This window comes from Grus americana, chromosome 3 (assembly GCF_028858705.1).
Source record: "Grus americana isolate bGruAme1 chromosome 3, bGruAme1.mat, whole genome shotgun sequence".
Taxonomy (NCBI): domain Eukaryota; kingdom Metazoa; phylum Chordata; class Aves; order Gruiformes; family Gruidae; genus Grus; species Grus americana.
Window position 1 is genome coordinate 94,719,021 of NC_072854.1, and position 21,186 is coordinate 94,740,206.

At 41.6% G+C, this 21,186-nt stretch overlaps 2 protein-coding genes across 7 annotated transcripts in view; one reads left to right on the forward strand and one right to left on the reverse strand.

The window, feature by feature from the left end:
• The window catches only part of SUPT7L (SPT7 like, STAGA complex subunit gamma), a 19,593-nt gene extending 17,727 nt beyond the window's left edge, over positions 1-1,866 (reverse strand). Inside the window, exons 1-2 of one of the 6 annotated variants that reach the window (XM_054820531.1) lie at positions 1,749-1,866; positions 593-1,258 (exon numbers count right to left, since the gene is read on the reverse strand). In XM_054820531.1, the coding sequence (XP_054676506.1) occupies positions 593-1,005 (413 nt within the window). In that variant the 5' untranslated portion in view covers positions 1,006-1,258; positions 1,749-1,866. Of the gene's footprint in view, positions 1-592; positions 1,259-1,289; positions 1,440-1,580; positions 1,662-1,748 lie in introns of those variants that run through there. The other 5 variants (XM_054820535.1, XM_054820530.1, XM_054820533.1 and 2 more) reach the window with 5 other exon arrangements.
• On the forward strand, positions 1,782-19,293 carry SLC4A1AP (solute carrier family 4 member 1 adaptor protein). Its single transcript, XM_054820527.1, has 14 exons — positions 1,782-2,431; positions 3,288-3,474; positions 3,996-4,118; positions 4,956-5,016; positions 5,887-6,026; positions 6,165-6,325; positions 7,481-7,550; positions 10,795-10,984; positions 11,804-11,915; positions 12,514-12,736; positions 14,082-14,156; positions 15,232-15,302; positions 17,545-17,617; positions 18,865-19,293. The coding sequence occupies exons 1-14, from the start codon at positions 1,895-1,897 to the stop codon at positions 18,912-18,914; spliced, it is 2,073 nt and encodes a 690-aa protein (XP_054676502.1). The 5' UTR covers positions 1,782-1,894; the 3' UTR covers positions 18,915-19,293.
• Positions 19,294-21,186: the final 1,893 nt, after the last annotated feature.

The window sequence follows — 21,186 nt, forward strand, 5'->3', positions numbered from 1 at the left end:
TCCAGCCCTTGGTGAGTGGAGCCCAGTATCAGAGACAAGAATTCCTTTCACCTATACTCATCTCTACCTCTGACCAGAATAACATCAACAGACAGGGCGTAATGTGATAGGTATTATGTCACAGGTCCTTGGCCACTGATGTCTTACAAATATGTTATCAAATCATCTTTTCAGAACCTACAACTGAAGAGCCAAAACCTAGTCATGCATCTTCTGGATTTTCAGTTAAAATAAGGCAAGTTTAGTTGTGAGTAAGCGACCTAAATAGAAGAGACTTCACATCCTGTAACTAAACTTGTCAAAATACTGTTGAAGATACCAAAACCATTCACAAACATTTAGCATAGCACGAACAAGACAGAAATCAGCATTACACATCCACATTTTATAGACAAGAAACAAAATCACATTTTAAACAATGTGCATGTTATCCACACAGGAGAAATCTAAGTCTTTCCTTTTCGAAGCCTGTCATACTTTACATACAACTGTTTGACCCTTCAGCCTAAGGGAATCAACATAACTAAATATATATTTAAAAACACTCAGCTTTCCTTCAGCCAAGAACTAACCCAAAGAAATACCAACACACCTGTAGAAATCACTCTCTGGGTCACTGTGCCTCAGCTGAAATGGCATTTTGGGGGTTTTGCTATCCAGAGGAAGCAGGTCATCAGGGAGAGGTGGAGAGGCCGGACAAGATGGCAGGGGTTCATTGTCTTCAGTTTTTATGCCCTCCGCTTGCTGCTGGTTTTGAGCCTGAGCCATGGCGATCAGGCTGCGCAGCCGCCTGTTGTGTTGGATGAGCTGAATGGTGTGAATTGTGAGGCTGCAGGGCTCTGAGGGGATGTCCAACATGGTGGTCGGCCGGGGTTTGTTTGCAGATGGCTGATGCAACGGAGGATCTTGGACTTCCACCGTACGAAACTCACGCTGAAGCAGGTCAAAGGAGCTGCGGTTGGCCTGGTTAGATGAAACCGGTATCTCACCCCAATATCGGAGCATTTTTACACAGGTCACGTATTGTCGTCAGAGCCCAGATGAACGCTACCAAATACTGTGGCACAAACGAGTCGTGTTGCAGGGAAAACTGCTAGGCTTTGGGCAGCAACAGAAACTGGAGCCGGGATGATGCTCTGAATAAAACAAATTATGAATGTCAAGAGGGCTCTCGCTCAGCGCGTCGCTGAGCAGCGCAATTTCCACGATGACATCAGGGCGCAGCGCTGGCATTTAACAGATTACATTGCTGCTTCTCCTGAGGCAGGGGGAAGAAGAAAGAAACGCACCCGTGAGACAGAAATTATTTCTGTTTGTAACAGGAGCTAGTGCTGCTGTACCTGGGACAGGCCGGCATCTCGCTGAGCGGGACCCACGGCGCTCCCTCACTTGCGTGGAGAGACTCCGGAGGCCACACTCAGCTCGCTCGCCGCCCCCGCAAAGCCCCGCAAAGCCCCGCAACCCGCCCGCCCGCCCTCCTCGGGCCCAGCTCCGGGCCCGCGGCCTCCCCGCACCGCGGCCCGCGGGTCGCCACGGCGGCGCCAAGCCCGCCCGCCCTGCGCCAAGCCCCCCCGCCGTACCCCGCAGCGCCCCCGCCGCTCCGCGCCCGGCCGCCGAGCCGGAAGTCGGCCCCGGTCCGCCACCAGAAGCGGCTCCCCCGCCACCAGAGCTCCTTCGCGCCCAGAGAGGTGAAGCGACCACCGCAACCGCTCCCGCTTCTTTTGCCGCCGCCTCCCTCCCTACCTCACCTCTTGCGCTACCTCGGGCGGCGGCTGAGGCAGCGACGCCTTTCTCCGGAGCTGCGCGGCCCCCTGGAGTTGCGCCCTACCCCCGGTACTGCAGCTGCGGCGGTGCTCGTCCCCGGAGGACTCTATTTAGAAACGGACCCGGGAAGATGGCGGAGGCCATGGAGACGGAGGCGGCTGCCGAGCCCGCCGGCTTCAAGCGCCCGAGCCGCCCGCTGCCTGCCGCGTCCCGCTCCGCGGAGAGCGACGAACCGGGGCCCAGCCCGCCGCCCCCCGTCCGCTCGGCTGCTGCGCCGGCGGCACCGCGCTACGAGGAGCCGCCGTGGGGCAGCCAGCCGCCGGCCGGCGCCGGCTACGGGCTGGAGGTGCTGAAGGGCGGCGTGGTGCTGGGCTCGGTGCGGCTGGAGGGCGGCAGCTGGTTCCTGGTGGGGCGGCTGCCCGGCTGCGCCCTGGCCCTGGAGCACCCCTCGGTGTCGCGGCACCACGCCGTGCTGCAGTACCGCGGCGCAGGCTGCTCCCCCGACGGCCCCGATGCCGCCGACGCCGCCGGCTTCTACGTGTACGACCTGGGCAGCACCCACGGCACCTTCCTCAACAAGGCACGGGTGCCGCCCCGCACCTACTGCCGGGTGCGGGTGGGCCACGGACTCCGCTTCGGCGGCAGCTCCCGCCTCTTCCTCCTGCAGGTGGGTCGGGGCCCGGGCGGCCGCGCCGCGCTCCCTGGAGCGTGTGTGGGGTGACTCGTGTGGTAAAGGCTTCCCCGGATCGAGCTCAGGAATTTACCCGGCTCCCTCTCACCTCGCTGGCGTCTTGGGAGGGTGGAAGTCTCTGGGTTGTGAGGCGGTTTGGAAGCTTTGACAGCTGCCCAGCGCTGGTGTGGTTGTTTCTCTGGGGAAAAGCAATCAGCGGTGGGTATCCGCTGACGGCTCTGTGGTGAGGTGTGGGGCTGTGGGGTGTCCCCGCCGTGGTGTGCTGGGCACAGGGCAGCTCTGCCGAGGGCTCAGCCTGAGAACAGGCAGGGCAGCTTCTGCTGATGTGCAGTGAGTGCAAAAGGCATTTCTCTGTCAGTGCAATGTATCAAGAAAGTCTCTCTGACAGTAGGATGCATCTGGGAAATAAAGCACTAATGTTTCTTTGTGATCAAGGGGAGCTTTTATTAGTAAGAACTTAGAAAGCACTTGGAGTGCCCTGCATGCACTTCAGAGGTTTTGGTTGCTCATTTCTGAAATTCTGCCGTGTGGCACTGCCAAAAAAAAAAACCCCACATAAATTGTGTTCTACCTTTAAAATGCAGTTATATTTGAGATTACACAGTAATGCTTGTTTCTCCCCCTCTTCCTCTTTAGAAAGGATATAAGGATATTAAAATTAATACATTTGGGGATCCAAACGATAACAAATGGTCTAATAGTTCTACTTTTTGAAGAGCACTGTAATGAGTTGTTTATGTTATTGTACATAATCTGCATGCGTGTTGAAAATCCTTTTTTTTTTTTTTTTCTTTTAAAATACACTTTTGTAAAGTTACTGTTTGTGACATAGGGACCCGAAGAGGACCAGGAGTCTGAGTCGGAACTAACTGTGACACAACTGAAGGCACTGCGTAAGCAGCAGCAAGCAAAACTAGAAAAGACAATGTTGGGAGAGGACTCTGATGAGGAAGATGAAAAAGAGGAGAGAAGAAGTGAGAGAAGTCAAAGCAGTGATATGAGCTGCTCATGGGGAATGGGTAAGTGATGATGCATAAATCAGCTGATATACCTTGGAAGGTCTTTAAGCCAATTTTCAGTGAATACTAGGGTTGAAATTCTAGCTGGATGCCAAGTGTCCCAATCTAGCGGAAGTTGAGTACAAATTAATCTTTTTCCTTTTCAAACGAAGAGTGCTGTGACAAGGCAAGCTTATATCTGGTGAAAAGTATGCTAGAGCTCCTTTTAAAATCATGGAGAAGGTAATTTGCCTATGCCTATAAAAGGCCATGAAACTGGGAGTTTAAGCTAATGCTATATGTTTCGTTCCTGTGATACAGTGACATTCATCTGCAAAACAATGTCTAACAATGGAATAACTAATAGCAAAAAAGAAGCAGGGTGGGTTTTTTGATTGGATGCAGAAATAATATTCAAGTTAAGGGACATAATTTTAGGATGATATAGTTGATACTTCTTTCAAACTAACGGAAGTTGAAATATACTGGTGTTCTCTTTCTAACATTTCACCATATTTTTTTGCATTTTGTATGTCTTCTAGGGGAGGATGCTGAGGAGGATGAGGTTGAAGAAAACCCTATTGCTATTGATTTTCAGGATGTACAGGATGCCTTCTATATGAAAGATCCTAGGAAGGCCTTACAGGGCTTTTTTGACAGAGAAGGTACTTTTTTGTTTAACTAAAATTAATTTTTTCTATTTAGCAAAGTGTGACATTTGTGTTACTGTTTTCCTTTAGGAATTAAGGTGTGGGAGCTAAACTTTTCTGTTACATTGTGTGTAAGGTTTCTTGTTTGGTCAGGTTTGAGGGAGGTGTTTGGGTATTGTTTTCTTAAAACTTAGCTCACCATTTTAGATCTGAGACTTAGTTACTAATTCCTAAACTGGGAGTTGCAGAGGGCACCTTGTATTCCTCTGGGGTGACACTCAAACCACGCTCATGTTTTGAAGTTACGATGAAAAATCCAAACCCATCAAATTCCAGACTGTTGTGTTTGGAGATGGCTATGATTGTGAGATAGAATTGGAAAGTATAAAAAGACAAAAGGCAATAATGAATCAATCTAAACTTTTGATGGTTGCTAGCAAAACTTAGAGATGACTCACTTCATTTTTCACTTTAGCAAAGAATCTTCAAGATAAACAATATATGTGAATCCAGATTGCATAATGTCATTACTTCAGTGTCATTTACTTTAATACCTGTAGATGTAACATTGTTTTTCCTTTGAGTTACATATTCCTGAACAGGCCACTTACAGATTTTTGATCTGAAAAAGCCTTGATTGTGGAAAAAAAACAACAAATGAGCATAATATCAACTGAAGATCCTATGGCTTAAAAAAAAAAAAAAGAAAAAAAAAGGGGCAAATTCAGTCCTTTGATATGTAACAAAGCCATTTTATCTCTTTTGTTTAACCATGACATTCCTCTCTGCTGTAAAGATTATTCCTGCTAATTTCAATTTTGCTAACTATATCAACTTTCTTTTCGTCTCTAGGAGAAGAGTTAGAATATGAATATGATGATCGTGGGCACAATAGCTGGCTATGCAGGATCAAGTATGTATATCTCCATTCACTTTTGTACATAGAAGCTAGCTTCATTGACCTCACAAACAAAAGCTGAAAGAATTGTCTTGTCCCACTTGCCAAGGAGGCCAGCTGGAATTAGACCTAAGCCTTGATAATGAGACAGAAGTTCAAGGATCAGTGCCTAGCTCAGTGTCTGCACTCCTTTCTGGTGTGGCAGCATTTGGTGTTCCTTAGAGATGAAAATCAGGAAAGCAGTTCTTTCAATTCCCCTTCTTTTGACAAATACATGAAATTGAAATACAAGAGAAGAAAGTGGGAGACAATATCTTTTAATTCCTAATGAGAGAGAAAAAATAATTCTACTGTGTACCCAATTTCAGTTCTTTTATGGTATGAAGCAGATGGGTTCCTGCAAGAGGCCACTAACATCATTCTTTTATTAGACAAGAGAAGGTGAGGTGGAAATTAAGTCGACAGGATAGATCTCAAATAGATAGATACAACATTTCAATGACTGTACTGCTTCAGAAACCTTTGTTTCAGCATGGTGTAAAATATTTGTTACTGGTGTTACATAGATGCAAGATACTGGTGCTTAAAACGATTTGGGTATTGATGTTTGACCTTTTAACTTCTTGTATTCCCAATGGAATGAACATAGGAAGAATTATTGTTTGGACTAATGAAATAAAAAATTACTTGCGTGCTTTAGGAAATCCCTGCTTGTGTTTTGATTAGTACTGTATGAAATGAATAGTGAAAATACTTAACTGACACAATAAAAAGACTAGAATGCAATGGAAAGAACAATGCCGATGTGGTAAATACAATATCTGAGTAGCGTCTGTGAAAAGCTATTTGTATTGGAGCTGTCCTCTGATCCTTTGAATTGAACAGGTTGCCCGTGGATGATGCATCAGGGAAGCAGCTGGTGGCAGAGGTTCTCCATTCAGGAAAGAAGAAGGAAGCAATGATACAGTGCGCACTGGAGGCTTGCAGGTTACTTGATGCTCGGGGAGTACTGAGGCAAGAAGCAGGTGAATAACCAGTCAAATGCTGTGATTGCCTTAAAAGCCCTAAACTAAGGATTTGAGATAGCTATTTTGAATTTGTTTTATTGCTTAGTGGTATGCAAATAATTTTTTTTTTCTTGCCCTCTCCTTTACCTTTCCCAGTATCCCGAAAAAGGAAATCAAAGAACTGGGAAGATGAGGATTTTTATGACAGTGATGATGACACCTTCCTTGATCGAACTGGTGCTGTAGAAAAGAAACGACTGAACAGAATGAAAAAAGCTGGTAAAATAGAAGAAAAACCAGAGACCTATGACTCCCTGGTAAGAAGAATTATTATGACATGCTAGGCTTATTCTCTCATGCATGTATTGTTACTAAGAAGGAAAATAAAAAATATTTCCTGATCTTTTTGTTAGCCTGAACTCTTAGTACCATTTCAGACCTTTAGATATTAATTGGCCAAGTTAGAATAAAATCAGACTAGATTTGTTGATTGTAGAACGAGAGGCTTTCTGAGGTTTTGAGAGGGGAAAAAATGAGATATGGAAGAAATCTTTAGACTTTTTTAACAGCAACAAAAAGTGATTTGTTATTTCAGTTTAGTACTTAGTATCCACATCACAGAAACAGTCATTGTGACTGCTACAGACTGGCACGTATCTGCTACCTTAAGCAAACAGGATGACTGGCCAAAGAGAATGAACTACCCTGTTACGGGAAAGTGTCATGGCTTAAGACCAAGTCAATCTGCTAAAAAAGTAGTCTGCAGCTGCTTGTGTTGTCCTTTCTCTGGAGAACAGGCTTCAGTCCTTGAGTTCTGTCACTGTGTACAAGACTTTTATTTGTCATAAACTAGGGGAGGCAAGAGCACTTTGCAGCTCTGAATAGTGTTTTTTTGCTTTGTGGACAATATCTGTAAATACCTAAAAAAATTGCTTACTTTATTAAAGTGGAAGCATACTACCTTGATTTTGCCTGTGTAGTATTGCCTTCTACTTAATGGATCATAACAGTGGATGAATGAAGCACCGGAACATGATAGTTTTAAAATAGCTTTAAACCATCAGAAAACAATTACAAGCTTTCAAGTGCACATCACAAAGAAAGATCTCATTCTGCTTCAAAGAATAAGCAGTTCGCACTGACCAGGGTATGACGACTAAAAGTCCTACACAGACAAGAGGGTGTGGGGGAGCAGGGGGTAGGGATGGTTGGAGGATTACAGTGGTGGTATAACATTGCTGTGGAAGCACTATACATATTTTTCTGTTTCAGAAAATTATTTGAACAGTATATGAAAAGACTGATAAGTTGTTTAGGAACAATCTAGATTATATTTTTTTTCAGCCCAGGAACTCCTGGTCAAAGATCAGAAGTAGAAAAATGGAGGTAATTTGGTAGGATATTTGAGTAACTCTTAAAACGGGATTTTTAAGAACATAAAAAGATCTTCTAAGCGTCTTGTTCTTTCATAGGTCACAAAGCTAAATGAAGCTGAAAATGAGCTTTCTGAGATAACGGAGAAGCTAAAGGCTTCAGGGAAAGGTAAGGCATGAAGTTTATCTGATCATAGTGCTTTTCATAAAGAACAGTATAGAGATTAAAATGTATCTTATGGATATCTGTAATATCTAAGTTAAGGTAAGGAGGTGAGTGTATAAGCTCCTGGAGCTTAAGAGGGGCGAGCATTATTACTGTTTATCTGCCCGTATTAATGAAACTGACCCAATTTGAGGAACACTTTTTTTCTACTCCCTCCAAAACCATTTATAAGGGAAGAACACAAAACTGACAGGAGAGCCAGTATCTTTTATTTCACTTCTTTCATTCCAAATGCACCTTAAAAAAGCAAGGTGGGAAAAGAGAAATGTGGAGTCAAAGCAGTTGATGCTTAGCCTGTACGTTCAGTGAACTTGCTAGGCTTATGAGGGTGCCATTCAGGTTCTAGGATTATGTCTTTGTGTACAAAGGTAGAGCCTTTCCAAAGTGGTGACTGTATCTGGTAGTGAGTTAGATTTAAAAGCTTGCCGTACAAATAACTGCATTTTGCTTTCTGTTACTGCTGATGTCTTGTGGAATGAAAGAAAGGCATGAAGGAAATGTGTTTGGGCTGGTTGTTCGTACAAAAAAGCTTTTTAACAGAGTTGGCATCAATAAAGGTTGCAATGTCAGTTTGTCAGAAGAATTTCTCTCCAGGAAGCCTAGCAGCAATCTGACAGCTGGGCTATCTTTTGTGCATTATACAGGTATGTTTCTCTCCAGTAATTCAGCCCCACACTGAAACTCATTTGTATCAGCAATTTTGTTGGTGATTGATTATACCAGATCACTGTTCAGAAAACCTTACTGTTCCGCTGAGCATTCGAACTGATGGGTCAGTTCAGCGTTTGAAGGAATTGTTTTCAGCATGACTGTACTGATAAGTAGTTAACAATCAGCTAGCAGGAGAAGCTAATGCTTTATCTTGTCTGAGACATGTAATTCCAAGCTTTCATATGTTATGATGCCTTTGTTTCTGCTGATACTGTTTCTCAACAACACTGCTAAATCATATTGTAGTAGAGGCTGGGAGAAGGAAGAATCAATTCATTTATAGACTTCTACTAACAGCATACAATTCTGATATATGTTATCATGGTTCGGTAAATTGTAACTGGTTATACAGCTAGTTTAGAGCCTTGGAAAATACTCCAGTCTCAGCATTTATTGCAATACAGTGTAATTCAGTATTGGATGGGAATCTCCTAAAACTAGGCCAGGATAAAACATAGAGAAAACAAAGTACCTAATGATGCAATATTCACTGATTTCTTTGGATGCCTTGGGTTAATAACAGATGTTGAGTACAAGCGTAAGCCAAGAACATGGGTATTCATCATGGATGATTCTTACCACTGTCATGAGCTGTCTGGCAAAGCTGCTGCATTACATACAGTTCTGAAACCTTAACACGCTTTTGCTTGCTCAGAACGATTATTTGTAGCCTAAGGGCAAGAGGTAGAGATACCAATGAGTGAATGACAGGCTAAATTGCAACACCTCTCACCAAGCACTTGGGAGGAATTAAGTGGTTGTCCAAGATCGTAGTAGAAGTTCACAAATTGTTCTCTGGAGTTCTTCAGAATTAACTACTGATGGACTGACTTGATATGTCTCATTCACTGATGCAGCTGAATGAAAATCAAATACATAGAGCTCTTCAGTCTCATCTTTGGTTGCCTGTTCAGGAGAAAATTATCAATAAGTTGATGGTGCAGTAAATAGCCCTATAGCTTTTTTCCCCAGAACATAAAGTATAATAGTCATGATTGATTTACTTCCTAGCAATGTCAAATTTTACTTCAATAGCGTAGAAAGCTGCTGCAACAGATACTGAATGCTAACAGTAACCCTGTAAGCTGAACTACCTGATCTTTGGCACTGTTGGTGAAATCAAGCAGAGAATCCTATTTGCAAGAAGGATAATCTGACTCACAGAAGATCGCTCGCTATTGAAGCACTCTTACACTGTTCCGCAGCTAAAGAAGCAAGCTATGGAACTGTACCTTTAATTGTTCTGAATTATCTGTCTAGACACTAAATGTTATCTTTGAAATTTGGTGTTTAAATCAAATGATCATTCTGCTGACCTCCTGCCTGCTAGGAGTTTCAAACTGTTATCAATACCTTTTCATTGATGATTTTTTTGTCTCAGCTCATACAAATACTGTAGAGGAAAAAGAAGGGTATTTCTATCTGAATTTCTTTTATGACATGTTTTGTCATCATTTATATTTGCATGGAGGTGGATGCTACAACTATTTCTTATCTTTTGGAGCCTTTTAATTCTGTATATCTTTGAACAGTCACTGTTGTGGCTTTGATGTATTTGCAGATTGTAAACTGTTTTGTTCTAGATAAGCAATGTCCTTTTCAATTGAATCCATTTGTAAACATGAGACTTTTCTCTAAATATTTGTGTCATGTAAAACTGCTTGAATGTGTACTCTTAACAATAACTTATACTATTTTATTTGTACACATTTAAAATTTCAAGTGCTTCTTAATTAGCTTAAGCTGAACTGAAAACAACTCATTGGTCACAATTATTCTTGTACATATATACATAAATGCTTATAATGCAGCAAATAAATATCAGATTGCCACTTTTCATACAATATTAACAGGCAGAAGACTGCCTCTCAAAAGGCTCGTTAAAATTCTAGGAGCAATGTTTTTCTGTTTGCCTCCAAGTTACTTTTGAACACAATATAAAAACTTCTGAAGCATTGTTCAAACCCAAGAAATGAGTTTTCCTGGGGTTTTTTGTTTGTCATCCAGGGGTAGGAGGCAGCATCATGCGTTGATTCATTTTGAGCTTTGCAAATGTTACTACACAAACATTCCAGGAAAGCCAAAATGGGATTCCCTATGCAGTGGTGTGGGATTCTTTGTAGCTGTGTTTATTTTACTCTGTGACTACAAAAAGAACCCCTAAGCCACTTTTTTAGGGATGGCAGATATCGCAGTGAGATGAACAACCTAGAATAGAGACAGTTACTCATAAGAAACAGTCAGTTTTAGGAGAGGTTTTATTACGTAAGTTGATTAAGGTTAACTGTACGGCTTATGTTAGGAGAAATGCTTTCATCTTTCTAGGGCTAACAACCTTCATTATTTCACCATTCAACAGAAACTTGCAGAGAGGATAGTTGTTCATATCTACCTATTCTCTAAAGGTAGGGCTTGGTGAGTACAACTTTCATCTCCCCACCCGTAACAGTATGTATCTTCCCTTTATCTTGCCTAGTCCAGTCCCAGCCAGCAGCTCAAGATTCCTTGGACGAATTCATGACCGAAATAAAATCAGGATGCACCTTGGACAGTGTGGCACGAAAGAAGCTTCACTTGCGGTCGTTTGAACTGAAGAAAGAGCAACAGAGACTGAAAGGGTTAATAAAGCTTGTCAAGCCTGCAGAACTGCCTGAGCTGAAGCCCCAGTAAGTCTTGGCTAAAGTGTACAAGGATTACTTTTACATTGTTGTTATCACCTGTAGGCAGTTGTGTAAGCCCAGTAAATGGACAGCTTTCCAAACACAAAAGCAGGATGGCCTTCCAAACTACCTGGCTCATCTCTTTAAAGAGCCACTGTGCCTTTTAGATGTTGCAGCATCTATGGTTGAGGCAGATGCACCACAAAGATGGAGTAAGATAAGCTCACACTGGGAGGATGAGAGGGGGAAGGGATTAGAAGCATGGTGTCAGATTTTTTTTCATTTATTTTTTTCCCCAACCTACATCCAAAAGGAACTGAAGAATTTTACAGGTATTATGTACACCATGAAAACCACTTTTAACTCCATGAAATGTACCTTAAAGTCACGTGTAGTGGCTTTTCAACCACTGCAATTCAAGAGGGCATGTGCTGGGTTCATCATTTGCTAGTGGCAGCTTGATTAGAGGTTTAATTACTTAATTAATTTACTTAAATTGAAGTTTGGCTTCTGAGTTGTGTTTTTATATATACATATATACATATGTAATTATGTGTGTGCAATTGAATGTAAGGGAGTCTGTGTGATAAATTTTTTTTCTTATTTATTTTTTGCTTCCTGTTATGGCAAGTATCTGACTTCTACATGTATGTAGGGTGGAGGGGTCATCTCCTGCAGTTTCTTCCTTGGATGTTGTGAATGAGAGAGTACTAAAAGGATTTTTATATATCCACTTCTAATTTGCAGATTTTTTTTTTTATTTGTAAATATAAGACTTGTTTGATACTGTGTACATGGTTTTCCTTTATATCTAATTTTTATTAGGAGTGGAAGTAACAGTCTGGAAGCAGAGAACAAGCCTAAAAAGATCACCCTGCCTCTCTTTGGTGCGATGAAAGGGGGGAGCAAATTCAAGCTGAAAACTGGAAGCCTGGGGGTAAGTTGGTGCTGCAAGTCAGAGGCTGTTTCTCCCACACCTTCTCAGGCTATGGAGGCTGTAGGTGGCAACCACGTCTTCTCACACACATGGAAACAGCAGGGAGGCGCAAGCTTGCAACAGTGGAAGGTGCACAGGGCAGCAAGCAGTGGCTGTTGGATGTTGTTTACTGCTAGCAGTTGCCACTCTCTGCCCTTGTACAGCCGGTCTCCTGGGGCACAGGTGCGGTCAAAAGGCAGTGGATCAGGTAGAGCAGTCTGGGGACATCAGGCTGAACCACTGCTATACCTCAGCAGCTGGTCCTTCATTTTCCTTTGTTTTTCTTGATCTTGTAGCTAAGATCATATCCGAGATTGATTCAGTTTCCACTGTCCCTCTTACAAAAAGACTACACTCCTTGTCTATGGACTGGACATATTTTTTCATCTTCCATCTCTATTAATAACTTTTCTTTAAAACCTAACTATTCTTCATCCTGAGAGTGTTTCCTTACTAGCTGTCTCTGTGACAGTAATATAGGTGCTTTCTTCTGTAATGAGTATCTGTGACATCTATCTCCATTTGTCTTGGCACTGATGCACAAGTCTCTCTCCCGCAGAAGTTGCCTGTTAAGCGTCCAGACATCCCTGAAAGCTTGTTAAAAATGAAAGATGATGAACCGGAGGAAGAGGAAGAAGAAGAGGAAATGGAGGAGGAGCAAGGAGTAGAGGCAATAAACAGCAGAGCATCAAACCCCGAAATGAAAATGACAACAGAGGAAGAAACTAATGCTCCCAATGGTTCTCCTTGCAATAACAAGAATCCAGAATCCCTTCAGGATGGTAAACCATTGTTTTTTTATTTTTCCAGTAATGAAGCTGAGTCTGTTACTGCTGAATTTTTCAGAGCCATGTGAATCTCCTAAGGTCTGAGGCACAGGTTGTCCAGCAGATTCCTTTTCCATAGATTTTTGCCATGAGTCCAGAGTCCATGTGCCAACAGCTGAGTTTCGTGTGGTTCCAGTTGAAACTCTGCTTGGCAGTCAGTTTTTCATACTTTTGGTGGAATAGAAGAAATCTCCTGGACTCAAGAAAGGTCTTATTTTGATAAGCCATGCTTTCATTAGAATGAGTGTCTATATGAAAACTACAATGTGTTGTTGGCAGGGGAGTGAATAAGAAAACAAATGTTTGTGTAAAGCTTCAGATCCATTTGTAAGGAGGAAAAATAATTTAAAAGTGGTAATGGAGAAGTATCTTCCTTGTATCAGTGTGGTTTATTTCAAGTCCCTCCTTTTCCAGATCAGCTTGATGCATTTGAAAAATCAGTAATGATGTTTCTCAGTAAACGATGTGTTTGATGGCAGAAACCAAATTCTAACTTTTTGTCTTAATGCTGGACAGGTTGCTTTTGAAAAGTATTTTTTAACTGATTGCAAGTTTGTCTTTAATGTATTGTAATGTGGTTTAACCCCAGCCAGTAACTAAGCACCACGCAGCTGCCTGCTCACCCCTCCCTCCTTAGTGGGATGGGGAGAAGAATGCAAAAAAAAAACCCCCAACAAAAACCCCACAAAACTCGTGGGCTGAGATAAAGACAGTTTAATAGGATAACAAAGGAAGAGAATAATAATAATAATAATAATATATCTAAAACAAGCGATGCACAAATGCAATGGCTTACCACACGTGAAAGGGCAAAAAAAACCCCAATGCCCAGTCTGTTTCCAAGCAGCGATCCTGCCTCCCAGCTAGCTTCCCCAGTTCTATACGGAGCCTGACGTGATATGGCAGGGAATGTCCCTTTGGCCAGCCTGGGTCAGCTGTCCTGGCTGTGCTCTCCCAGCTTCTTGTGCACCTGGCAGGGTGTGGGAAGCTGAAAAGTCCTTGACTTAGTGTAGATACCACAACTACCTAGCGACAACTAAAAACATGAGTGTGTCATCAACATTATTCTCATACTAAATCCAAAATGCAGCACTGTACCAGCTACTAGAAAGAAAATTACCTCTACCTCAGTGGAAACCAGGACAGGTGGACAAAATAATTTGGAGGACTTTTGAGAGAAGAGTTCTTTCTGAGACAAATGTAGCTGAATTGCCTTTTGTACTTTGTCTCAGGGATGCTAGTGCTCCTCATCAGAGTTACTGCAGAGTGCTAACCTAACTCTTTCTTTTTTCTTCTACAGAGGTTCGTTTTCTGCCTGAGCCAAAGATACTAAGGAATAAATCTCAGATGGGACCCTCACAAGATAAATCTCAAGGTGAGCAATACAATTTAGATTCTATTGTACAGTAGCATGTGGGTTTAGAAACTGCCTATAGGACTTGTTGTCTTCTGTCAGTATAAGGAAACTAAGCCTGATCTAGAACTGAAAGAATCTAGAATTGAAATGAAGGAATGTGTTTTGCTTGGGAAGTGCTAAGTGCATGGTGAAGACAGGTCACTTCAACTATGTTTCAGTTCTCCTTGCTTTTCATAGCCATAAACAGCTTTGAGATTCTTTGTTTTTAAAAAATAGCATGAGAAGGGAAGAAAAATTATTTTAATTTAGGAGCATAAATGTAATGGTTTTTTCCTCCCTTATTCTCTTGCAGTAGCTCTTAAGACTACAGTACAACAGAACATTCTTTTATAAAGTCACAAATACTATATAACATTAGCTAACAATCTGTTAATGGCCCCGATGACCCCTCTACATGTACAGAGAAAAATAAATAAATCAGATCCTCAAAATGAAGACACTTTGGTTTACTAAACATATGGAGGAGATCTGTATAAATTTTCTATTTTTTCATAACCCAGACTCTTAAGAATGTCATCCTGTCCTCATAATCTCATCCATATACTTAAGATGCAAGAGTCTAAATATTTCAGATTAAGTGGCAGAAAAACAAGGCATACTTCTATCTCTTCTGTATTCCTCTCACCTATGTTACTGTAAAGTTTTGGGGTTTGTTTTTTTTTAAATAAGGCATACTGGTCCTGCACATTTCCTACTGTTTCCTTCTAAATCAGTCACTGCAGTGATTACAGATAAAGGATATCTGTTAGAAAACAAACATCTGCCACTAACCAAAGTGTGTTACAGAATCCCAAATAGAGGACCTTATTAAACCACATTCAGGTAGGTGACTGACAGTCTATTAAACATAAATTAATAAATCTATGAAAAATAAAAAAGATGTTCAGCAGTCTTAAGTATTAATTTTGTTGCAGTGAGCTGTCTTGGATTTCCTTTTGGGTGTATCCATTTTTATGCGAACTTCCTATAAGCCTATTTCTGATAGAATTGCTCATTTGTAATGTGTCATAAAACAAATCTTCTTTCTTCCCAGCATCTGAGGCAGTATGTAAGGAACCTGAAGAGGCATCTGAGAAAGTTAAGAAAATCAATAGCTCAAGCAAGGTCAGTTATGACAGCGTGACACCTGCAGCTTAAGAGTTTCAGGAAATCATTTAGTAGGCTTGTTTTTAGTGAAATACTATCAATTTGATTGAGTATGACTTGGTGATAGTAGTGCTTTTCCGCTGACTAAGGCCCAAATGTAGAACCACACACTGCCATTGGACACAGATTTTGGAGTCTCCAATGAAAAGGTAAAGCACAGCATTTCAAGCATGATAGAGGCTCTCAATTCAATCACAAATTTATTTTTTTACCTTTTCACTTGGCAGTTAGCCTCTGCTAATTGCTGCGTCTCCTGTATCACAAGTGTTGAAGAACATAGGTGTTCTCTGAGTTTTGGAATGGTATTGCAAAACTTTCCTTGGAGAGTAGCTTTGGAAGCATGCGTTGGCCAACACAGACCGTGCTGTACTAAAGTTGTAGCTAGTCTGTATTGCCATTATCAAACCTCATCCTGCTCTGTAAGTTGTGGAAAGAGATAAGTCTAAGAGATTATTGTCTTTTTGCAACCAAATTATTACTAAATTTCAGTGGATGTACCAGATAACAACATTCCTCCTGTGGGTAAGATTTGTATTAAAATGTAAAATATGTGAGCCTTGCACATTTTGGGACTCAGGCAATTGTTGCCTTCCTGGAGGTTGGGAGGGAACTCCTCGGACAGCCTGCTCTTAGCCGAACGATTATTGTGAGGCTCTACCCTTTAGAGTGCATCCAACCCTTCCGCTGACTGCCATCAAAGAAGATTACTATACTTGGTGGGCCATGAGTTCTGACCATTATGATGATTTCTTTGTGGTGGCCATCTAATTTTAGCCATGCACCACTTACTTAAAGAAACTTAACTCCCTGCAGCTTGTGTGTGGTAACTGCTGCCTTGTTAGTCCTGGCAAAGGACCCAAGGATTGGGTAGGCACAGCCTTTAGATTTGTCCTTTGTTGCTGGCCTATAAAGCACGTTGATAAAGAAAGCAAGAGTAAATTTATACTGTTAAAGTCCAAGTTACAGCATTTCTATGAATACGGGAGAACAAGGCAGCTTCTCATGCTGAGCTGGTCAAGTCAGCAGAGTTCACTCTTAACACTGAGCATTCTCCAAATGCCAGATGGCTTAGCTGTATTCTCTCTCCCATCACAAATCACTTTTTCCACATGCTGTCTCTGCCTTTGGGCTCAGATCTTGCATGGAAAATATCAACCAGAAGTCAGCTTTTTTTTTTTCTCCTTTCTTTTCTTTTTCTTTCTCTTTTAATATTTGAGGAATAACTTTGAATCATGTAAAACTGGAAAAACAATTTTAAAGTGACTGTTCACAAGCCGTATTTAAAAACAGTTCAACTCTGCAGTCTAATGTTTTGGAAAACATTAGTCTTCCAAAAGAACTGTTCTAGAGGATAATTTGGGAAGGAAAGTTTTTAAGGGAATCAAAAATTGCTTCATCTGCATAACTTAAGACTGTGTCATGATACTACAGAGTAATGCAAATCAGTGCTGAGTAACTTGGCTATATTTTGAGCTCTTAAGTCTTGCTCTCTACAGTTGTATGAATTTTTTTTTGTATAGCTATTTGAAGTTGTTGAAAACAAAACTCGTTGAGAAAATGATGCTGATGTGGCAAAACTTAAAAATCTAGGAACAAAAAGACATTGCTGTGTCAACATTTGAATTGCAAGTGACCTGTTTCAATTTGCTTTAAACATTTCAATGATGCCAGTGAAATATGAAAAATTTGGGTTTTTTCTTTTCTTTTGAAAAACTCAGTGACCCTTATATAACAGCTGAACTTTTATATGCTCCACTTTGAATGTCACCTTAAACCCATACCTTCAGTGGGATGGCATGTTGAAATCACTAAAGTGCTGCTTGAAAATCCTACTCTAAAGCTTTTCTCTGCATGAATAAATTCTGTGTCAAATGATACTAACAAACATTAAGATGCCAAGATTAAACTGTCCAGAAGTGGACAGTTGGCAATGGTCCTGTTTTGATGGGGAGATTGGACTGGATCACCTCCAGAGGTCCCATCTAACCAGCATTTCTATTCTGTGACTCTGCTGGGAATAAACTGGATCTATTGAGGGTTTGGTATTTCTTCTTTCCTCTGTACTATTGTTTTCACCCCTGACTCTCATAGAAATAACCCTCACCTTTTGGTATTTGTCTCTGAGTTAATGAGAAACTCAGTGGCTGTGACACATTGCTGGAGAGCTGCAGCACCTTAAAAATCTTTTCTCCTTTTCCAGGTCCAACAACCTTTCTTTTCCAAACAGTACCCAGATGATGACCCAGACTACTGCATATGGATTCCTCCTGCAGGTATCAACCATTTCCATTTTTAGTCTTATATCTCAAGAATCTTCCTAATAAGTAGTCAGGGCGTCCTTATAACTTCTTGAGAAAAAAGTAATTCAGGAATTCTTTACTCAGAACCTGATGTTTTCTGGCATGTTATGCCCCACATTTGTTGTATCGCCATGCAAGTCTTGCAGCGAAATACAGGCCATATCTGTAGTAGCTCTATCTCAATGGATGGACACACCTCAGGTTTGTTTCCAGTTTTGTAACACCTGAAAGAGCGAACTCCATTCACACCTAGTGATACGATGATGTAGTTGAAAGACAAGCTCAAACTTTCACTAGAGAGAAATGCTCCAGCAATCTTAGTATTCTCAGTTTTCATAGAAGTCTGGGAAATCTGAAAATCTTCTTTGCAGATTCTTGCAAAAGTCATTGGGACACAAACTTTGGGCAATGTGTTTTGGAGAGAAGTCTTGGTGATGCTTTGGTGAAGGCACTGAATAACTGATGCACGCATCCGATATACGTTAAAGTTGAACACATTTTTTATTTTAGTTCCAGAGTGGTTTTAGCTACGTGAGGTTATTCTTAAACAGTGTAATGAATTTTCTGTTTCTCTAAAATGGAAAATTCATTTTCATACATTGAGGTTTTCATAGTAAGTTCAAAGCTTAGCTTGCATTTGGTAAATTCATTACTATAATTTTTTAAGGCTGTTTCAGACTTATAATGTAGATAGGCTCTAAAGGGAGTAAGAAAAATGAGAATAAATTTCACTGAAGAAAACTATAATCTGGTGAATCATCCTTTAATGAAAAGACTGTACTACTTTGGCATATGAATCTACTGGAACAAAATACCTGATTCCGTAACTCAGAGGTCTGATCTGGGATAGCCAAGCGAGCTGTGTCCATAAGAGGGAGCTCCTTTTTCTGTCTCTGCCTGCTAATAATCAGATTTATCTTCTGCCTAAGCTGGCATAATGAAGAAACCAGAGGGAAGAAAAAAAAAAGGGGGGGGGGAAATAAAATAAAAAACCCCACCAAACCCAGGCATATATGATGTAATCTTGACACTATTAGTAAGGTTAAGAGGAATTATAAGTATAAATCAAAAGACTATTGGAATTGTAATATCCAGTCTGACTTACCGTCTTTGTGCTTGTCTGACTGGTGCTGCCTAGAGACTATTTCATACTTGGATACAAATTTATCTTGGATCAGAGGGGAAAACAAATAATGCAACTTTTCTTCTTTCTCCATTAGGTCAAAGTGGTGATGGCAAGACTCATCTCAATGAAAAATATGGCTATTGAGCTTCAAGTGCTCCAGAGTACGTCTGAGGTGTGAAGTACTGCTCTATTCTGGACTCTTTCACCACACATTGAGGGATAAAAGAGGCTTTTTTCAGACACTGTTCCAAATTCAAGGGCATCAGCAGCCACTCTGGCTGTTAGCTCTCCCTGCGTGTCCTCTGTCTTCTAGATACTTTTTTAAAAGTAAAAGCCCACACATTATTCTGTCTCTTATTCTGCTTTTAGCCTTGTCCTTTTTATTTGGCTTATAACTGTAGGCTCATTTTTCCCTTTTGTAAATAAAAATATACAAAAAGTATTAAAAAAATACACCTCCGTATACTTACAGGCTTGAGAAAATTTATTCATGTTGGTTTTATGCAATTAAAATGAGAAACACTACTGGTTTGCTTCTGTGGCTGCTGTTTGAAAATACTGTCATGGTAAACACAACCTAAAACTTGAGATGGGGTGGTTTTTTCTTTCCTATGGAGAAAAAAACCTTCTATTTTGGAAAGAAAACTGTTTTCACTCCTCCGTTGTGCAGCTGCTGGAATACTGGGTATGGAGCGAACTGGAAAGGGTGAGTGCACAGTGTTATAAAGGTGTAGAAATGCCGAAGAACGGTAGAGGCTGGCGCTGTTTATCTTGAATCAGAGAGTAACAGAAGAAATGATGGAAGAGTATCCTGGAAAAGCTTATAATGAAGCCTGTTCTGTCACAACACACGAGCAAAGCACCGTCTTAAGGACCTGGCATGCTTCAAATTATCTTCATGCTAGGTTAATGCAGTTTTGAATATCAATATAACTAGGCTATGAAATTCTTCACCATCAAAGGTTGTTAGAGCTATGAATAAAGTAAGGTTCAAAGAGCAAACGGGCATCTTTTTATAAAGAGGTGCCAGTTAGTGCTGCAAGTATTGGTTGGAAGGACCTAACCCTTTTCCCACATCCCACAGCGTCAGTGCAGGAAACCTGCTCCTGCTACAGCAATGGCAGCCTCTGCCTAGAGGAGTAGGCCCCACCTCTTTTTATACTGTGCTCTGATTGGCTGCTTGCTATTTTGTTTCTGACACTGTCCTACTCGCGCGATCTCAGAACACCCTCTGATTGGCTGCCCCTTTCCTTTGGACCAGGAGGTCCTCGAGTATAACTAATAGGCTTTTCTGTCTCGTATATGAATATATATATATATATCTGAAGGAGGATACAAATATATATATAAATATTTGTGTTAGTTATTCATGGTCCACTTCCTATATGTATTTATCTATGTGCCTATTTAGTCTGTGTGTATATATATTAAAAAAATTATAATTTAGATATGTATCCATTAAAGGGCAGGTATAAATTGGATAAACATTCTTTAATAAGAGGTAATGAAATGAATAATAGAAGTTTAAATGTGAATGGAAGTAATTAAACAAAAGCAAAGGGCAGGTTCATGCCCCTCACTTTCCGAGGCTGCGGATCAAGCCCTGTTTGGGGTGTGGGGGGAGTTAAAGAGGGCAGGGCAGTGTGAGCAAGCTGGAGCATGCCCCAGGGCTATAGACCCCCCCCCACAAGGAGGCCACCAAGAGGCTGCCAGGGCCCTGGGGACACTGCCAGGCCTGCCTGTCCCTGCCCAGCCCCCTGGGGTCTCAGATTAAAATAGATCTTTTCTGTTTGTCGCACTTAGAGTCGAGCCTTTAACTTTGAAGCAGTGCTTTCCTGCAAAATGCAAGTACCGCTAGGATTTGGGACCTGAAGACCCCAACATGGTAACATGGTCATCACCCATCAGCTCCCCTAAATAGTCACCAACTGGGGGGATCCGGTCCCCTGGGTGACTCACAATTGTCCCAGAACCTGTCCTGTGATAAAGGCAAGGGTCATGCAGGGCATCTGAGGGGTTGTAAAGCTCTCGGCACAAGCATACAGTGGCAGGAAAGCTGCAGAAGCACTACTGTCGTGCTCCAGCGTCACACGTCCTTCAGCATGCTTCCACCGGACAGTGGTGGCATCCTCATGGATAAATTGCAGGAGGGTGCATCAGAAGCTGGGGAGAAGGGATAACCATACAGCTCCTCTGGTTCCGCCATGGTCGTGTTGGAGCAATGGGGGTCACTCCAATTTTACCCCACCGAGAACGTAAAACAGTTTGGCAGCTTGGCATTTTGTAGGGTTTTACTTAATATGCTCAAGCTGCAAAGCAGCATCTTCTTTCTGCCTATAATCCTCAACGTGTTTAGCTTTTTTTTGGTCAGCATCTGCGCACCAGGCTGGGCAGCCTGAAGCTTCCTGCTTCTGGC